The sequence below is a fragment of the Dromaius novaehollandiae genome, chromosome 3 (genome assembly GCF_036370855.1).
Source record: "Dromaius novaehollandiae isolate bDroNov1 chromosome 3, bDroNov1.hap1, whole genome shotgun sequence".
NCBI classification, from domain to species: Eukaryota; Metazoa; Chordata; class Aves; order Casuariiformes; family Dromaiidae; genus Dromaius; species Dromaius novaehollandiae.
This window is the reverse complement of record NC_088100.1, coordinates 88595841-88615608: the sequence shown is the minus strand read 5'-3', so window position 1 is coordinate 88615608 and position 19768 is coordinate 88595841. Positions and strand designations below refer to the sequence as shown.

The 19768-nt window shown below is 39.1% G+C and overlaps 1 protein-coding gene across 1 annotated transcript in view; it reads right to left on the bottom strand.

Annotated features, from left to right (window-relative positions):
- KIF26B (kinesin family member 26B) overlaps nt 1-19768 on the bottom strand; it is a 311723-nt gene that overhangs the window by 184710 nt on the left and 107245 nt on the right. Inside the window, exon 4 of the mRNA XM_026102604.2 lies at nt 4345-4511. Within this exon, the coding sequence (XP_025958389.2) occupies nt 4345-4511 (167 nt within the window). The remainder of the gene's footprint in view (nt 1-4344; nt 4512-19768) is intronic.

Below are 19768 nucleotides of genomic sequence, written 5' to 3'. Positions count from 1 at the left end.
AAATATCAAAAGCCATGTGATAAGTTGACAGTTTATCATGTATGTGCACAAAGCAGGGGCTTGAGATTCAGAACTCTGGGGTCCCTGGGGTGCTACATCAGCAAAATAACACAGCAGCTTTAACAAGAGGGACCACAAATACCATCCTTATATAAGCTTTGTATTCCATGCAGTATGTACCAGAATTTAAAAAAAGATTTTAAAAGGATTCTCAGCAGTGAAAGGGAAATCAGTGGAGCATTCACTTCAGTGCAGCAGCAGTTGAAACACCACACTCGCAATACTGCTTCCCAGTCCAGCACTGCCTCAACCTCCTCCTACCCAACCGCCAAACCACACACGGATGGGCAACCAGTATGAAAAAGATCACCAACAGTTTTTCCAAGAACGGGGGTAACTGTAACTAGAGCTTACTCCCATGCTGAGAAGCTGCATGCCAGTTATATATGAAGCTAAGGACTTTTATTATTATTTCTTCTCAAAATACAAAGTATTTCAAAAATCTGGACACTTCTACATTTCAATTGAAAAACATGCTTTGCTTCATCTACAACAGTAGTATTGTGTGGTCCTGCCTGGTGTTTAAACTGTAACAAGACAAGGAAAATGATCCCCAGAATAGATTTTTCAGTCTACTCTCAAGATTATCTGTATTCCCATCAGGCTCAAATAATCCAAATATGATTATACTGGGTTTCAGACTGAGGTGGGTTTTTGTTCAGGATACACTATTACATTTCCTGACCAATGACAAGAAACAACTTTCAAAACTACTGTTTAAAAATATCTCCTTCTCAATATTTTTATCTTTTTTCAAGGTCCAAAGAGAAACAGGTATTTATGTTTACCCTTCCTCCTGAAGCAGTGAAAGTTCGCCCTCTCTCAAAAAGCAAGTTTACTGCGGCAGGGCAAACAAGGAGCTGTACCAGGATCCCAATGGGTTATTGTAATGACAACTGAAAGACTCCGGTCCAGTTCTGACCTCTAGTCTGTGCTCTCATGCTTTGAAAGACTACTGAGATACTCTGCAGCTTGGATCACAACACAATTTTTACTCAGATACTAATGACAGAAGGCCTTTCTTTTAATTATTCGGCAGCATCAGCACTGGTATGTACTTCTTCTTTGGTTGGCAGTGACGCACTCCTACACTGCGCTTGGAGGAAACAAGGCAAGAGTACGTCTTAACCTGCCATGGACTAAAGATGTGACGCATCTTACGATAAAGATCCAAAACGGAGGCCAAAGTTAACTCATGCACAAATCCTAAAATGCTCTGGGAATATTCTTTTTGTGTAAATGTCTCTTAGTATTACTTCAGTTTCACTAAATGAGTTATTTTTGTCACTAATACATTATTAGTAAAAAGTAAGATGATGCTAAATTAGCACAGAGTGGAGGGTACTTGAGACTAAAATGAGTGATAGCCTCTAATGGGAAGGCAAATTTGCTGTTTCTCATGAAAAGTGCAATCAATTGAATTGAGTTTCTATGCCAGAATCACTATTTGAAATTCATTATTCATACCTGTATCGTCCAATATTCATAAGCTTGCCAACACAGTACTTTGGACAGTTTTCACTGTTTGTTTCTTTAAAGTATTTACATTCTGTCCCATGGGATTCTGACATATCAGAAGTTCTCTTGCAGCAATATCCCAGCAAATGATAATTCACAGAAGTTGCGGCCCTTTTAACAGGCTTGGAAATCTGTCAGCCATAGATCATGAAATATGACAGTTAGGTATTGAGATAACTGGTAAGTCTGCTGGCTTTTCAGAAGACTGAGAGTCACTGTGGCCTTCAGACCTTTCTCCACGGCTCACTGCCAGCTGTAGGCTGGTCAGTGAGTATCGCTGTTGGACTAGCACTGCCTGAGAACATAAAAATTACGAGTTCCCAGTTCTTAGTCTAGTCCAGTCCTGCCGTTTCTCAAGTAATTACAGCCAAAAGTTCTCGTGGATGCCTTGACATTTCCTCCATGCTATAGCATTTTAGTTAATTGGGTTTTCTTCTTGGCAGTGGGTGACTTTTATGTCTCATCTGAGGTTTGCTTTGCTTGTTAGGAAACTTAGAGTGAAATACAGTGGGATATTATTCCAATTTAAAAAGAGTTTTTTCCACAACTCTACTTTCAACCTCAGCTTCAAATTAGCAAATTTTCCTGGGTGTTTGATAATTTCTTATTTACCGTTCGTGAAAATATCTTAAGTGACATGGTCAAAAAACCACGCTAGCTAGTAGTCACTACTCCATGTGCCACTTACAAGCAGAAAATCAAAAATTTAGAATTCATATGCCTGGTACGAATGACTGTTTCATACTGTAACAGAGCACCATGTTAACAGGTCTGACAACCGCTGCCTTCTACTTTGTATTTTATAATATTATGTACACAACATATGGGTTACTTGGGATTCTTACCTCAAGTTTACAAAAATGCAAATAGGCATATAAGATGCAAAACAGAAAGAATCAAGAGTTCCACATTTTGAGAACAAGTTGTGGATTTCCTTGTTGAAGGTCAAGCAGTGAATGACTGACTTGTATTTGCTGGTTTAACTATCATCAGATGATATAATTTGAAGTCCAGAACAAAACTGATTTGTATAAGTGATATTATCTAATCATGCAATTCTCCAAGCTAAACCAGTCACTTTTGTCTTGCAAAGTACGGCTTAAAAATAAACAGCCCAAACATATGGGAACTCTCTGTTGGGACAAACATACCCAAGAATTCATACCATCAGCTAGAAACTAACAGAGTTCTACTTAAAATGCTGTGATTTACACTAGGGATTTTGAGTAAATTTAATTAGTTTCCTGCATTTCAGCAGAGTATATTAAGAGGAAATGAATTCACTCAGCACAAAACAGTGAAACAATGAAGAGCAAATGAGTTAAGCCATCTTCATAAATCAATTTATGCAAGTCATGCTAAAATATGTGCTAATCCCAATCTGCACTCCAGTCAGATATTACCAAATAAGTACATTAAGCAATTTTGATTTAAATTGTCTGCAGTTAAACAGAAAAGGGCATCAAATCAGGACCACTGTCTTCATCCATACTTGCTATTGTAGCATCACATTATAAGAAAAAAATGACAGAGCTTTCCCAATTCAGAGGTAAACAATGTGCACTGGCTCCTCTGAAATGCTACTCTTAATCCTTCTAAATGCAGAATGACACTGGTTGAACCTATACAGTCCTCCCAGTAGAGAGTAACAAACAGGAAAGTAAAATCTTCCTTCCAGATTTATTGTTTTCAAAGTTCAGCAACTTTATATGTTTTTCATTTCTCTTTAAAATGAAATAAAATCATGTGGAATTACTAATAGCTGGCGCTCTAAAGGGTAGGGAGGTTAATCTGGATATGCCTGAGGCGTTCACTCAAAAGTTCACTCAATGTTTTGAAATTCAGATATCTCACTAGATTGGATTTGAAGTCCTGTGAAAATAGCTTATTCTCATGTTATTTCATTGCTTCCACAAATATTCCCAAGTCAATTCCCTAATTACTGGGGAGCATTAAAAGCAAAGGATTATTTCAACTTCTTCAGTTACATCAGAATTCAAGTGGGCCAAAAAGATTATGTTCTGCAAACAGCGTATTTTTGCACAGAAAAACATTCTCTTTGCTGGCGGTGGATCTTTCATTTATTAGCTGCTATGCCCATTAAATTTTTGCTAAAATTAATAGAGATAGCTGTAAGATTTTTTTATGAAACTTTCTCTTCGCAGATCTGTGGAAACACTGACTCAATGTTTAACAGAAAGGGGGTTCTGAGGCTGAGTTTATACCCTCAGATCAAATCAACAGCATGACAGGAACAGAGACTCAAATCCTAAACCTTAACTTTTCAGTCTGGAGGTAGAAATAATGATAATTTGCCTACATGGAAATAAAATTCACTAAGGAAACCAGAAGGTTGCCTGCCAAACAGAACTGTCCGCCTCCAGCTAGCTCTACAATTAATTGCTAGCTCTACAATTAATTGCCTGTCTCAGAAATGTACTTAGATAAGCCCTTCTCATTCAGGGAACCGCCTTTAAAATCTCAGTAAGTCTGGTACTATTCTGGAATTGCGATCACATTTTAATCCAAATCAAGAGTTATTTTACAGAAGAGGGTGGAAGTATCATCCTTGTCTTACAGACACAGGCACACAGGCGGACTAAACGTATTCACAGTAAGTCAGCCAGCTTCTGGCAGACCTATATCTATAGCCATGTTTCTCGACCACAACATGCGCATTGTAGTCTGTCTACCGCACTGCAAAATCATCTCATTTTGGAAGAAATTATGTTTCCTGAGAAGGGAAATCTGAGAAGTCTCTCTTACCTGGCAAAAAATGATGCTGCCACCGAGGTGCCTGTGGATACATCACTAGCAACATATGTGCTCTGGGAACCAGGGAAGCTGTACAAAGAGGGTTTATCTGCATTGTAGCGGTTCAACGCTGCTTCAGTCAGGCCCTCTCGACTAGTCTCTGTCATGAGCTGAGAGATCTGAAGACAGAAAAAGAGAGATCAGTGTCACCAGATAAAGCCCACTAGCTTACCCCTCCTCAACCAGAAGTGCCTTTGGGTCGCAGATAGAGTAAAGGGGCGTTCTAGTCACCACATCTTTGCAGCTCTGTGAACAAGGTTATTGCTTCTGTCACGCTAATCTACAACACTTTGGCTCAGACCTAAGCTTGTTTGCATTAAAACTAATAGGATAAATTCACCCCATCACTAGAAACATCAATAAGGTCTGTGTCTTTCCCTCCACATGGAAGGGAAAGTGTAAACTATATGTGACTGTATGTGTATAATCCTTGCTCAATTTCACCTTAGCTGACAAGAGATGGCTTTGACGTGTGTAAGTATTTATTTTTATTTCAGAAAAGAACACCTTTCTTTGCTTTTGTAAAATAACACAGTACTTGGTTATTAAGTATTTTTGTTGACCTTTCTTCAGAAAAGCCAAAACAGAGCATAAGAAGTCATCCTCTGGGGTCCCAGACTATTTATCATCTCTCTGGAAAATCAAGATTATTACTACCCATTTTCATTGGCTTTCTTACAGGATTTTAAACACCCCACGATTTCAATTTTCTGATGGCCCATTTAGCATTTTTTCCACATTAGGAAGCCACATCCCAGCACTTAGTTGTCAGGAAGAACAAATGAAGTTCAATCAGGACTGCACCCAGGTCTCCTCAAATTAACTAAAAGATCCTTACTGACTTCAGGGAAAGCTAGGTCAGCTCTTTTTGAAGCACCTCTGCAAAACTTTGATTTCATTTTCTAGAATTCTTCTTTTGCATTAATTTACCACGGTGCAACAAGTCATCTATTGTACTTCATGCAGTTCCTAACAACTTCCCTTTCCTCCTTCCCTCATCTCAACCACAAATTAGCTTTTGTTCACCCATGTGCATTGCAAAATTGCTACATATCCCTACAAGGAACTATCCCAAATTATGGTTAGCAGTCTTCCAGTGCATAACTTCCTTCCCCCTCCAAACAGTCCACTAGAACTAGTCTCTCATTTGTTCAATTTCAGTTCTCATGCCTATCCTTACCGCCGCAATAGCAATCTAGTATCTTTGTGAAGCATACCAAGTGAAATACTTATCTCTGTCTTGTAGTTCTCTTTTTTCTGCATAGGCTTGCTTTATTTCAACTGTGGTAGGTGTTTCAGTTATTAAAGGCAAAGTTAAGAACTGTGTTTTGCACTTTGGAGGGAAGAAGTGACAAGATGTGGAGATGTTTTTTCTATTCTGCAGAAGATTAGTCCATAATCTTTGTCAACCAACCACCAGGCCACCTCTGTTGCTTGTATAGAAAGTTTTACCCTTTCTAATTTAGTCAAGAAGATAATCTAAGAGTTTATCCTTATTTTAGGCATTTTGGAAACAATCAATCAGCTGTAATACCTCGAGGATAGGAGTGCTAAATGAGCTACTGTATTCTATAAGGAATGAGCAAAATTGCTGAAAGTACCCTGATCATCTTAGTCACATATTGAGCCTTTCTGCTTTACTGATTCACTACGTTGAAAAGCAGTGCTCTCAGAAGGCTATTGCTACAATCCTGGACTTAAATCATCTAATAGTACTTTTACTATTTTAGTTTGGCTGCCAGGATACCTCCCTACATGTCCACCACGTGGGCAACCAGACATTTTTTGTCTCAGTGTATATAACCTGTGTATATCCACTTGGGATATCCAATACACTTGAATTCGATAAACAATAGTTTCCTCAAGCTCTTCACAGCCTTTGCTAAATCAGCTATTTATATTTGCAATGAATGAACTGGATCAACATTCTGCCCCATCACCTCAAATTACCCCAAAACCAATCTCATCAACTACCATAATGGGAAGTACTGAGCAGCCAAAGATTTATGAAGCTCTTCCTTCAGAGCAGAGTACACACACAGACCTAACTTCACCTTAGTCCATGCACTTCATATACCTGATGGTCCATCTCTGAACTCATTAATCAACTGCCAGCACTGACTGTCACCAGGGAGTGACCCTCACTTCCATGGCAACTTGATGGCAATTAAAAAGCTGATGAGTTGATTTATCTCAGGGCAATCTCTCTTCTAATCACAACTTCTCCACCTACTGCCAAATGAGGGTTCGCTGCTTCAAATAAAATTTTCACATCCAATGCAGCACATTCCCATTAGCTTCAGCAGATCCTCTGAAGCTGCAAGATGGTGGGGCTTGAAAGAAGCATATCGACAACTGCATAAAAGGAAAGGATATGTTTGCCTTGGTGTTTGGGATACCCAAAAACTATCTATCATGCCATAGGTATAAAAGCAGTCACTACATGGTTTCTGTAATTATGGAGACTTTCAGGTGATCCATACTCATATGCACAAGTGCTGTGAACCTGAACAAGCACAGATCAAACATTAGAAATGAAGAGCTTCAAACTGGTTAAGGATATTTCTTGAAAGGTATTACCCTTGAGCTTCCTCAAAATCTGATTAGACATTTGGTTTATGAGCTTTTGAATAAGTTCTTAAATACAAGCACTCCAAAATATTCATACACTCACTCACCAAGGAGACAATGAGATTCTTTTGGAAAGATAAGAAAATAGACCATTCCCCTTCACCTACACACTCAAACAGAAACAGACATTAGTCAGCAAGTGGAATGTTTTTTTTTTAATAAATGGAAATGAAGATCTTAAACAGCTTGCACTTAGATCACATTTTCTTATATTAAGAACTCAGAGGAACTGAATAAGAAGCTGGGAATAATCAAATGTATTTACAAATTCTGTATTTGTACCACACTATCCATATAACAGAAAGAGAAAATAGAAGAGAGAAATAATATTCATATCCTATGGACAAATGCAGAAGGGGCTTGTTTCTATCTAAATGTAGGCTTTTCTGTAGCACTGTTATTCTATATCGTGTCTTATACAACAGTCCAAGTGCTACAAGGATAGCCAGCTGCTTAAATTTCAAGCTGTGCAACATCTGTATGGTACTGACCACCAGATCCTGCTGGAGCGGCAGCAGCTCTTCCCTGCTCTTGTTCCTGTTAATTCACACAGCTTGCTTTTTGTTGCAGAAAACAGGAAGCTACTGTTGACATTTATACTCATGCATTACCTGTGAAAAACAGCATTCTGGTGTAAACAGCCATGTCAGAGTGCCCTCCCAGAGCTCCCCCAGCCTGACATTCATAATGCAGCATGTTGGGACTTGGGACAACCCTGTTGTCCTGAGGGTCCAACACTACCACCTATTTTCCTTATCCATGCTGGCACACTTCCTGAGCAAAAATCTGTCTCTCCAAGTGAACTCTCTCAGAACTAAGTTCCCATATGAACGTACTCAGTGTCCCTGAGCTCCCTTGATTTACTGTTTGCCTCAGCAGGGACACTTCTTAGTTGACAGCGTTTTGCAAGGATTTCAATACCCAAACAATCTTTGTTTTACCTAGCACAAGACATACATAAATTAAGACAAAATAAGAAATGGCTTAAGCTAGAGTCCAGGATCTCCTAATCTAGGAATGGTTTCTCCTCCAAGTTATAAAGTTTGCTTGTTTTCTGCGGCTGCTCTCCCTTCCCTGATTTTCCAGTTAGATCAGACACCACTTTCACGCTTTTAACAAACTTTCAATTTCCTTCCTCTACTCAAGTGTCTTCTGTCTTTGCAACCTCATTTTGTTCTTAAGCTTTAAGGTTTTTCGGGTCCAGTCTTAGCACTTGCATCCTTTGTCTGCCAAAGTGGGATTCTGAACAGTGAAATGTCTCCAGAAGCAATGCAAGCTGAAGTATTTCCCTAAATTTCAGACATCCTCTTGTTCCTCATCCGGGAAACATGCAACACTACTTGATGTTATGCAGGTCCAAACAAATGGAAGTATGCAGTTATATAGCAACATCATAACCTGAAGCAGAACTCATCAGGTCTTGCTTGAATGGGTTCCTCATTCACCATGCTGCTATCTTTTCCTTATACCAAGCAAGGGCAGAGAGCAAACTAAAACTTGACACAATGCTGGAATTGTCCCTTTGAACATACAAGAGAGGAAGGACAAAGATCGTGCCATGCCAAATTCTACGCCTGGCTCAGAGCCTTTTTTGTCTCCAGTACATATCAGAGTATTGTTTATGCTGCACAGATTTGTACCTTTGGGTCCATCCACAGGCTGAGCACCTCACCTGACATTTAGACACATGCCCACAATATTTGACTAATAAATCTTCATTTATTCCCAGAGTTCAATACATATGCACGAAGTGGCAGGGAGAAAGAAGTCTAAGGAATTCATGTAGAAGTATCTAGAGACTGCTAATTTAGAATTCATTCTACTGCATTTCTTTCATTTGCCTCATAGGTTGGGGCATGTAGAAATCATTTAAATTTTTGTATCAAACTGAAGACCAGGCTGGAGAGATATCTTACCATCCTATTTACTTTATTCTCCAGTCACACTACCAAATTATCCCTTTCTGCTCTTGACACTTCTCACTGAAGGTCACACAAAAACAGACGAGTAAAATAAAATTTTTTCACTGGAAAGCACCAAAGATACACTTTTAAAGAAAAATACTCATAGAACAGGCACTACGAAAGCGCTTATAGAATTTCCCTCTTTCCCATCCCAATTCAAAAGACCTAGTTGAAAACTACGCTTTGAACATTAACAAACTCAGGCTTTTTATGGAATAAGGTAAGTGGCAAGTACATTTCACATAAATCTGCCTCTTCAGCATGGCTGTCTCTCTGACTATTTACTGACTTGCTGCATTTAAGAGGGAAAAGAATAGACCATTCCATTTTCTTTCCCTTCTCTTCTGTGAGTGCCCACATACCATATACAAGAGGTTTAACATAGCTTAATAGGATATATTTTGAGAAATTCCTTTATTGAATTGTTGGCAGCACATCACTGCCTGGATAAGCAACAAAAAGACAAAGCATGGAACAATGCAACCTTTCACGCCTCAGTAAAAACCTTTTAAGTGCACATGGAACAAGACAGATGTCCCTCCCAAGGCCCCATTTTTTCTCCTGTCTCATAAAAGCTAGGCACCCATTAACCTCCTCTTTCACTGCTTTCTGACAGTATACAGCAAGAGCTGGAGATATGTCATGATTTAAATTCCCTACTTCATAGGAAAAAAGATGGCCCTTCAGTTAAACCACAAGTGTCAGCCAGCCTAGATTCTCTTACTATACCAATTAAGACTCACTCTGTGGATAAGACTTGCCATCTGCAGTACGAGGTTAATGATATTTGCATAAGGGCATTTTACAGTCAAGTTCATTAACGTTTCTGAAGTTCTTAACTGAGGATTCCAATTGGAAGTACTACAGAAATGGAAGTTAACATTTAGGATAGATGTGAAACATCCTTTGCTCTGGAGGAAGTGAAGCATTCAGGAACACCTCCGAAATGTAGTTAACTTCATTGACTGATAAATAGAGTAGACACACAGAAACGTATGAAATGCAGCCACGTCTGAAACTAAACTCTAAGTAAGAATCTGTTGGAATTCTCTCTGAAGCAATCCTGTATCCAGAGATCCCAATGTCGGGAGACAAGCTCACTAGAAAGAGGAAACTGATAGTAGAAATCTCTCTCAAACACACAGACTCATGCATGACTGCTTTGGCACAGTATTCTTGATTCGAAGCAGCACAGAATTTTCTGCCCAATAAAAACTGAAGAAATTACCTTCTGGCTTATTTTACCTACATTACCCCACCCCCACCCCTGAAAAAGGATCTTCTCTAAGGCTTCCTTCTCAAAGATAATGCTTTAACGAGGGAAGCTCTAAAGGATACCTCCCCCAAAGCTGTTGTACACTAAGAACAGCATAAATTCATCATAAATCTGCTGAGAACACAAGCTTAGTAGCTTAATTTCATTGTTTCCATTCCCACAGCATTTCACAAAAACAATGAAATCGTACACCAGTAAGAATTACTACAGTTTAAGCATTATATGCAATCAGGTGTTTTGGCTCTTCTGAAATATTCATCTTTTTTCTTCTGTCCAACTCCATTTGGCTCATCAGAATTTACTCTCAACTGTAAGAACATAAAGTTATTACTGCTTGGCTGAAAAAGCCTAGCTTCTGGTCTATCGGATCGATGAGAAAGTAACTGGAGAGGCATCTCACAGTGTATTATTCACTTCTTCAAGCAACAACAAGTCATTCCAATTCTATTAGGTTAAAACTGAAATAATATTTTAATTTTCATTAAATAAAAAATGAACAAAAACACTACTTCACTTAATCTTAATTTTTAGTTATTAAGAAGAACATTAGGAGCTAAATCAGTACTGATAGCTTATAATTTAGCTCAGCAATATTTTTATAGCAGCGCTGGACAAATCAAGGCCACCAAGTAAAGCAAGTTAATCATGCTGGAGAAGGACCTCTCGAAATACTGACTTCATCCCTTTTGCCTGACATGTAAATTTAGCATTGCGCAAGTACTCTGCAGTAACAAAAAAACTGCAGCAAAAGTTTACACTATGGTAGCACTCAAAGCACAAGGTAACAATTGGGATCCACTGTGCTCAGCATCACAAAGAAGAAAAAGAGAAACATGGAAAAGTTGCTGTTTGCTTCATTTGATTTTTGTAAGTTTGGAGTGTTTGTTAAGAGAGGTGATCATGTGAAAATAGGAAAGGGAAATACTTAACAGACAGTTTCAAGTATCATTGTTAAATACAGTTTCAAATACTTTGAAATAAATCTGGTAGAGAGTTTATGGATGTAATTTGTAGCTGCAGAGAATAACCTGAAAAATCCCCACTGAAGGGGGGTTTTGGTGTAAGTGGGCAAGGGGAAAGAGGACGTTCAAGCTTCCTACACAACTCTCAAATTAATTGTAAACACATCCTTCTTGGAGTAAAAAGGAACAATGACACTATTCAATCAGAGCAACTTGAAAGTGGTAGGGACTTCCTAGGTCAGTCATCTTTAATATGCAACAGAGTACCAAGGACATACTCTGCGTCTGTCACAAACCACTTAATACAACAAAGGCGACATTTCAGGAGTTATTCAGGATAACATCCACCTATAGAAGAAATAATTTTGGAATGGTAACAAGTTCCTGTAGCTAAAGGCACTGGCATAGTTTTATAGCATCCTGCCGTTCAGTTATGACCTTTTCCTCTCATAGCAGAATATTAAGCTGCTATAGCACAAGATCACTGCAACCACTAATACAGAGAGTGAGCGAGCAAGAGCACAACAGCAAATCCTGATAGTCCTTTCCTGTCAAAAGAACGTGTTCTATGAGGAACAGGCTAAAAAAAGGACATGCATAGTATCTGCTGAATTCAGTCTCCTTGGAATATGTGATGTAGACATACTGCATATTGGTTAGCAAAGGCAACTATTCATCGCAAAAACTGAAACCCTAGGGAGGGTACTTGGGCATGCTTTGCTCCTGCTTTACTCAAATTTGCACGCAAAATGTAAAATATTGATCTAGCAGAAGGGGCTACACAAAACACTGCACCTTTAAAAAGGGTGAGCTTTTTCAAAGGGAAATCACTGGGATAGCAAGAATGCTGATTATACTCATCTTCTAATGAAGAAGAGTCGGAATGTTTTTAGCACACAGTATTTTTCCTTAAACATTACTTATATACCATGACAGCACCTAGAGCTTAATTGCAGCCTCCAGCTTGCTGCTGTCCAAAAGAAAGATGACCTTGGACTGTTGCAGCCACATCCCATGTCCCTCTATAAATACAACAGCTACTTAACACAGATCTAATGCATTCTGCAGCACAGATGAAATCATGACTTCTGTGGACATGGGCACATCCGCTCATCAAAACTGCTATGATACAATTTGTTCTGTTCCACATTCAAGAGCCATTACATAAAATATTTTACAACAAATCACTGCACTTTAGGTCAGCTACTCAGAATCAGAATTCATCCCTACTGTAGGACATTTTCCTCTGATTCCTGCTCCTAAAAGTAATACCTTATTAAACAGTAGTTTTGAAATGGCTTTTATTTATATTTTTCCATGATTCCACTGTTAAAGGTAAACAATTGAAGCCATTTGCTCAGCCAGCATCTCTCCCTCTTACTTTCACTCATTCACTCAATAGTGAATGGACTGAAAAGAAAAACAAACAAACGAACAAAAACACAACATATAGGGCAATGGCACTGCCTGAAAATCTGTGAGTTAATACTTAAGCACTCGCTCTTCAAAAACAGTACCAAATGAGAACTGCATTTTTTTTCTGGCAAAAATGAGATCTTTACGGTAAACAGGAAATGTGCTCTATTAAGCCTGTGGCAATGGTTCATTCGCTTGCTCAGCAAATTCCCATACAGAACATAGCTTGGTAAAGGTAAGCTGAGGCACATTCCCAAGCAACCTCCACCACTGAGACGTGAGGTATATAGGCACGTTTTGATTTTGCTTAGCAATTAATTCACTTCTCTCAGTTTGCCAGTGCCCTCCCGAACTAAGAAATCCAGGGACAGAACAGTTAGTACTCAGAATCTACCCCAAAAGGAATTGGTATATCGAGGCCAAAAGTATATCAACCAAGCCAGGTTCTTGCTCTCTGATTTTGTACAAAGATGTTTACTGAGCAGAAAGAAAACAAACTTAGGAAAATAATAATAATGCTAGAGGAGGGAAATGACATGATCTGAAGTGCTCAGGACAGCTAATGTCTACCCACACCAAATGTATGTAGCATGGAAGTTGCAGATTCCAGTTTGCAGTGCTCCTCTTAGTCTGAATGACCTAACCTTCAAATTTTATTTATTGGCTACTACTGCATTATCAAACCATTTTCAAAAGGTAAAGACTCCACCGTGTTTCAGAAACACAAGGCCTTCATAACTCATCTTCCTCAACACCCTCATGTTTCCTGATGTCCTTTCAGGATCACGCCAGCTTCTCCTGCCCCTCCCCAAGGAAGCTGCAGGCAGGATGTCCCACCAGGATGCAGGGCAGCCCCCCAGGATGTAAGTTTGCTCACCCTCCGTACACCACAGCTCTACCAGAGGAGCAGACTCCCCGGCGCAGACCCCTGGGTGTTGTCCCTTGTGAGTAAAGCAGCAGCAACTAGACCCAAATGCCCCTTTCATTTGTGAAGCTCCACCAGCCAAGTCTCTGTGGGCAGAACAGCAATATCCCAGATGGTATATTCCTATACTTACTCCGCAAATGAAAAATAGGAACAGCAGCTAGCAAAGACAGGTTCTGCCCCCAAGTTTGGATTCCTAAGTATTACAGCAATGCAAAGAAATATTGTGCAGCAGTATAATAAAACTGCTTCCTTTCTCATTAAGACAACAAAAACATGGCAATCTGTGGGAAAGCTGAGGCTGCCCTCAGCTTTCGGAATTTTTTTAAAATCTACTTTATTAAAGTTAATTCTCTTAATTACCTGTATATCCTGCTGCAGCATTTTAAAGCTGTGCAGCTGGAACTTAATTGGATTTTTTTCTACTATGAGTTTTATTTGCTATCAGATTTGTACCTTATTACAAGAGAAAAGGACTTTCCTTCGTTTGGTTCAGTTAAAGTGGATTTCATACATCCAGATTCAGCAATTACACTGTAATCCTTTGTTGCATCAGGTACCCTTTGAGACCTCCACAGGCAGGCTAACTGTGCTAAAATAACCAGTGCAGCAATATAAAGTGGGTGCGGATGCGTGGCAGGGGGACTGTGAAAGACAGGTACACATCTGACTTCTGCCTCTCCGTACACACGGGGCAGCAAAGGGAAGAGCTGAGGAGCTGGAGCTGAGGCACCAGTCTTCGAAGTTCACTGCGTGCAAGAGCAACACATTTTTTATGAACATAAACTTCCAGTTCTCTGATCACTTACTATCCTGCCAGCAATGTCAAAACACTATAGGAAGTTCAAATCTTACTGTAGCTGTTTCCCTATCACAAACAGCAATCTGTAAACCACTGACCTTTCACTTGTCTCCTGACAAGAACAGCTCTAGAAGCTGCCAGTGTGTCAGCATGTAGGCTTAACTTGAATGGCATTATTGACCCAGAAAGCAACCGCTTTCTATAGCTAGGAAGAAAGTAAGCAATAAAAAACACCATTACTTTTTCCACATATAGATGTGTGAACTGGATCATTAGTCTTTATTTAAAAGACATATGATCAAGTCCTGCTATTAGAACATGGGGAAAGAAAATAACTTCATTTCCAATATGAAAACAATTGGACAGGATTAGAGATTCCTGTAATGATTATCGCATAAAAATGTAACCTCACACAAATTCAGCCCACACTTATTAGCGCCTCAAGATCTCACCTTTCTGGGGGAGTAAGATCAGTACATGTCTCACATGTCTCTTAACCAGCTGCTCTTAGGAGGCTGAATGGGTTTGGCCCCAAGGGATCTAGCAAATATCTTGAACCTATTTAGAACATGGTATCATTCCATTGGCTTCCCCATGGCAGAGAAATGATGAATGTCAGCTTTCCTGTAAACTGCTGCCAAAGGTTGAACTATAGTAGTGCTGGCAGATATCACAATAATATGATTTGTTTTCTCTGTGTGTTAGGTCAGATGGCTACCAGTACTGTACTTTATAAACAGAAGGAATCAGTGGACTGGTGAATCTTGTATCTGATGTACAAGCTTTTGAACAAATGCAAAATAAATTATTTTCTCAGCTACATTATCTCTTCTTAGCAAGATTTTTTGCAGATCAAATGAATGTTGGATAATAGTTTTCAAAGCAGTTAGTGATTTAGGAGCATAATTCTCACTGATTCTCAAATAAGTCTCAGGTGAGGTTAGTTGATGAAAGTCTAACTGTCCTAGTTAGAAAGCAACAGCTCTAGGAGCTCTTTTGCCTTATCCTAACAGCAGCAAAATTATCCCTAAATGAATGCATGGCAAGTTTAGCTTGGCTTTCTCTAGAAACTGAGCAAAATCATTTTGGGAAGTCCATCATGAAGATTCAAACCTTTCCAGGAGGACTTCTATCTCTCCTCAAGTGTGTAGAAACTTCAGCCCATGATGGTGAATGCAGAACATCTGTGACTATTCAAGGGCTGACTGCAGAGAAGAGTTTGCCAATTTAGAAGCCAGGTATATTTTAGACCAAGTAATACACAAGTCTGGGAATTTTAAGTTGGAGAGAGACCAGGAAATAATTTTTGATCTATCAAATATTCTAAGTTAGAAAATTTATTCTGTAGCATTCTCTTCCAAACACTTTTCTAACTCATCTTCCCATAGAAGCACGTATTTAAAAACTGATTAAATAGGAGTTAACCTCTGACACCAATGATTATTAATAGTGCTTATGCCATTATTTCTTTTGCTGCCTCTATGAAATATTAACCACTCATCATCTGAAGGGATGCTGAGGAAAGCCTTGTATATCCTGATCCATCCTTAAGTGGAATAAAATTTAAAGTGCACATTTGAATGCTTTGTTCAATTGGCATCTTTAAGGATAGATTTGAGGCTCCAAGTGCTCTCAACTCTTTTGACTCATTGAAAACTGAAGGCAGCAAAAAAAGCTTTAAAAAGAAATGCTGCACTGAGATCTTGTGTCTGGGCAGTATGTTGACGTGTTCCTTCCTTCCACTTGTGTTTAGCCTAACCAGTAGTACAACACATCTTCCAGTGTTACCTGCATTCCACCAAGATCTTTCCTCCTCTTAAAAAGAACGATTTCTGTCATTTCTGAAGAAGAAAGCATCCTCCCTCCTTCCCCCATATGTTTAGTCTCAGTCCTACAGAAAGTGTTTAGAACTGTAAAGTATCCAGTCTTTTTATCTGGATGAAACTTACATCTTAAAATGTTGCGATCAACTTAAGTGCCCACAATGAGATTAACGTTGCTTAAGTTGCACACATCCAGGTGACCCATTCAATTCATCATTTATAATATTGTCCAGGAGTTAGTTTGCTTTCCAAATGCCAAATGCTTCACATCATATCAAAGGTTATAAGGGCTCAGGCACAGAAATAAATTGCTCTGCTGAATCATAACAACCGTCAACATGCCCACTTTTAGCCTATGGCAAAGGCAAAGTAATATGACTCATCTTAAAATCACTTTTAGAGTTAATTCAAAGAAACAAGTCAAGTTATCTTGAATTTGCTGTGGGCTAAGACCATGCATTCAAAGTTACTATGTATTAGTAAACTTGCTAAAAAACACAGCACGTTGATCACGTGTCTGAGTCCTAAGACCACATCAGAATAATACTGTGATGGCGTCTTGGATGAATCTAGATTGAAGCTGACACTCTAACACTCATTGTTACATTCTGATGTAGCCCAAGATATCCATTATGCAAAACTGGCTGTACGCAGAGCTGCTCAAAAGTTACACCACATGTTCAAAAGGGTTCTGTAGGGCTGAATGTAAACACAGGGAACCGGCAATTATTTGGTCCAAAAGTGCACTGAAGATGTGGCAAAGTGGAAACAAGAGAAGTGTCAACAGTGTGGCACTGTGAGAAAGGCACTTTAGGGGCCAGAATTTCCAGCTGGAAAAGCCCGAGAACTGTGAGCCATGCACTTGCCTATAGTGAGCTGGTCCTATTTCATTCCCAGAAGCTGGATGTTGCTGACTTCTGAAGAATGTGTCATTTCCTTTCAATTCAAATAACTTGCTAGACCTCAATACCTACCAACTGCTTGACTCAAAAAGCATGACAATACTGTGTGACTTTTTGCCAGCAGCGAAATAGCATTTAGCCTCAATTTCCATGCCAGAAACTTCCATCTTCCAGTGAATTGCATGAACCATGGACTGATCCACTGTCCCTCTATGCAACAGTTATAATAATTACATTGCCCTTTGGCTTTGTGTAATTGCCTCCCCTTTTCTGTCTCTGCTATCAATAGACCCATGCAGGTGTTCCTTCTTTCTTGGAACCAACATGGAGTTGCAGCAACAGCTAATTTCACAGTTATCAGTGCTAATGGGAGCTGCCATGCAATTGTCTCATTTCTAGAGCAGTTGCTAAAAAAAGTCAGTTCTGCAGAAGCTATACATCAGCAGGAGTGACCTCTCTATAAATTTAACAAGGTTGGCCCTTCTATTCTATCACAATACATGAACACCTGTCTTACTTTGACGTTAATAATAAAAATGTCCTGCTGAGTTTCTAAAATTATTTTATGACAGTAGCAACCATCAATTTTAACAGGAATACATGAGAAGAATTCAAAAGGTGCCAGAAGAGCATTCAAATGAGACCACTAGCAGGACAGAAACAATTCCTTCCTGCCCCTGAAGGTGAATGCGTTGAGTCATAAGATTTGATTGCCTTATTACTTTAGTTTGCATAGCTACAGCTGTTATTATCAGTCATAAAAATTACTCAACCATAAGCATTTGACTTGGTGGCCTCTTCCTGAAGTGAATTCTATAGGTTGACTAGGTGCTGAGTTATGCTATATTCTCTCTTCTTCGCTCTAGATTTACTGCCCACTCAACTAATGAATGCAAAAAAAGGAGGAGGAGCTCCTCAACTGAACACCAAATTAAAAGCTCCTTGTTTATACAGTAAACAGGGACTGGGACTCTCTCTGTTCTGGTCCCCTTCCAGTGGCAAAGCCAACAAGTCAACTTGTGAGCTCAAGACTATGCACTTGCTATGGTGCTCTGCTGAATGGGATGGATCTTTCTTTCTTTTACATGTACTCCTTGTCCATTTCTATGTTTTCCAAGCTAATTGTATTTTTGCATCCTTTTATTTCATACAAGCTCTGTCATGTTTTCAAACACAACTGTCTCAGTTGACCAGTTTCATTTTGTAGGTCTTTCTTAAAGGGATCAAAGTCGAGCATGGTTTTCCAGGAGCTAGCTGAACATTACATTAGCAGAAGCTGATCTAACATTCAATTTAAATGCACATTATGATCTTTTCCCAGTACATATAATCTGCATTTTGGTCTGCATGAACCATCACAATCCATTCTCACTATTACAGTAAGAAACTCAAATTCCCACTTTGCCCCTTAAGGTTCCTGTACATCAGGAACTGTAAACATGCTGATGATCCATTCTCAGCTGGGATTTAGTGGACATTCATTTGAAGACTGAGTAACCAATACCAATCCCCATCTTTCCTGACCAGCTAAATGAGATCAGATGAAGAGGCAAATTTTCTCATTGACACTGATTTTAGATGACTCTGCTTTTTAAGCAATGCTTTGAGATACGTAGCTCCTTTACTTTCCACAGGAGGCCCTGAAAAATCAGTAACAATTTTGGAAAACTTTGACTACAGACATACATATTTTAAAATTTGTGCAGTTCTGTAAAGTGAATAATACAAGGGAAAGGAACACTGAACATAGGCTGGCTGTGCCCTACAGCACTTTCTGAAATGGCAGGAAAAGGAACAGCTGTAAATTCATAACCTGCAACGCTAACAAATAGTGAACATTCCTGAAAGAAGATAGTGTTTTAAATCTCAGTCAGTATAGCCTATTATGAAAATTTTGGATAGACGAGTAATGACTGCTCAATCCATCAAGGATTATTTTCCAGTATAACAGAACTCAGGGCGACCCAGAGGTAGACTCCATACAGCTTTAATGATCTCATATCAGCCATTTCCTGGCTAGAAGAGCTATAAAAAACAAGTAAATGACAGAGTCATACACACAATCTTATGCATCTAACTATCTAACTTTGAAATGCAACGTGCCCAGTAAATACTGCAAATTTACTCTCTCATTCGGAGGTACGCTTTGCTTATCTTTTCACAGCAAAGTTGGTTCACAGTAAACAAACAGCATGTTCTTCCAACTCTTGTTATAAATTATTTTTGCTAGTCTTTGTAGGGAATTGATCTTACTTTGTGACCCTTAGAGCCTTACTTTGTGAATAATCTAAGGCCCTCATGATTTTCTTAATTTCTGCCTCATTGTAGGCTGATTATTCCCCCCCCCCTTTTTTTTTTTTTTTTAACCAGTATCACCTGCTTATTTTTATTGTTTTCCTTTACGTACCCTGGTTGCTTTTCCTGTTGGCAGCCTAAGAGACAGGAGAGAATAAGAAACAAATCCCTTGGAAAATTTAGAAGGTCTTAACAGTCAAAAGCCAGAAGCTTAAGAGAAGATATCAGCCTAATAAAATTATCTGGAAGTGTACAGTCAAGTCTTACAGCTATATTTATTTCTCATAAAAGTCAGCGTACATGATCTTCAAGAGGCCATTTCTCTATCTTTTTTACCTGACAACAGTGAATATATGCTTTCTTCTACATAAGACACAAAG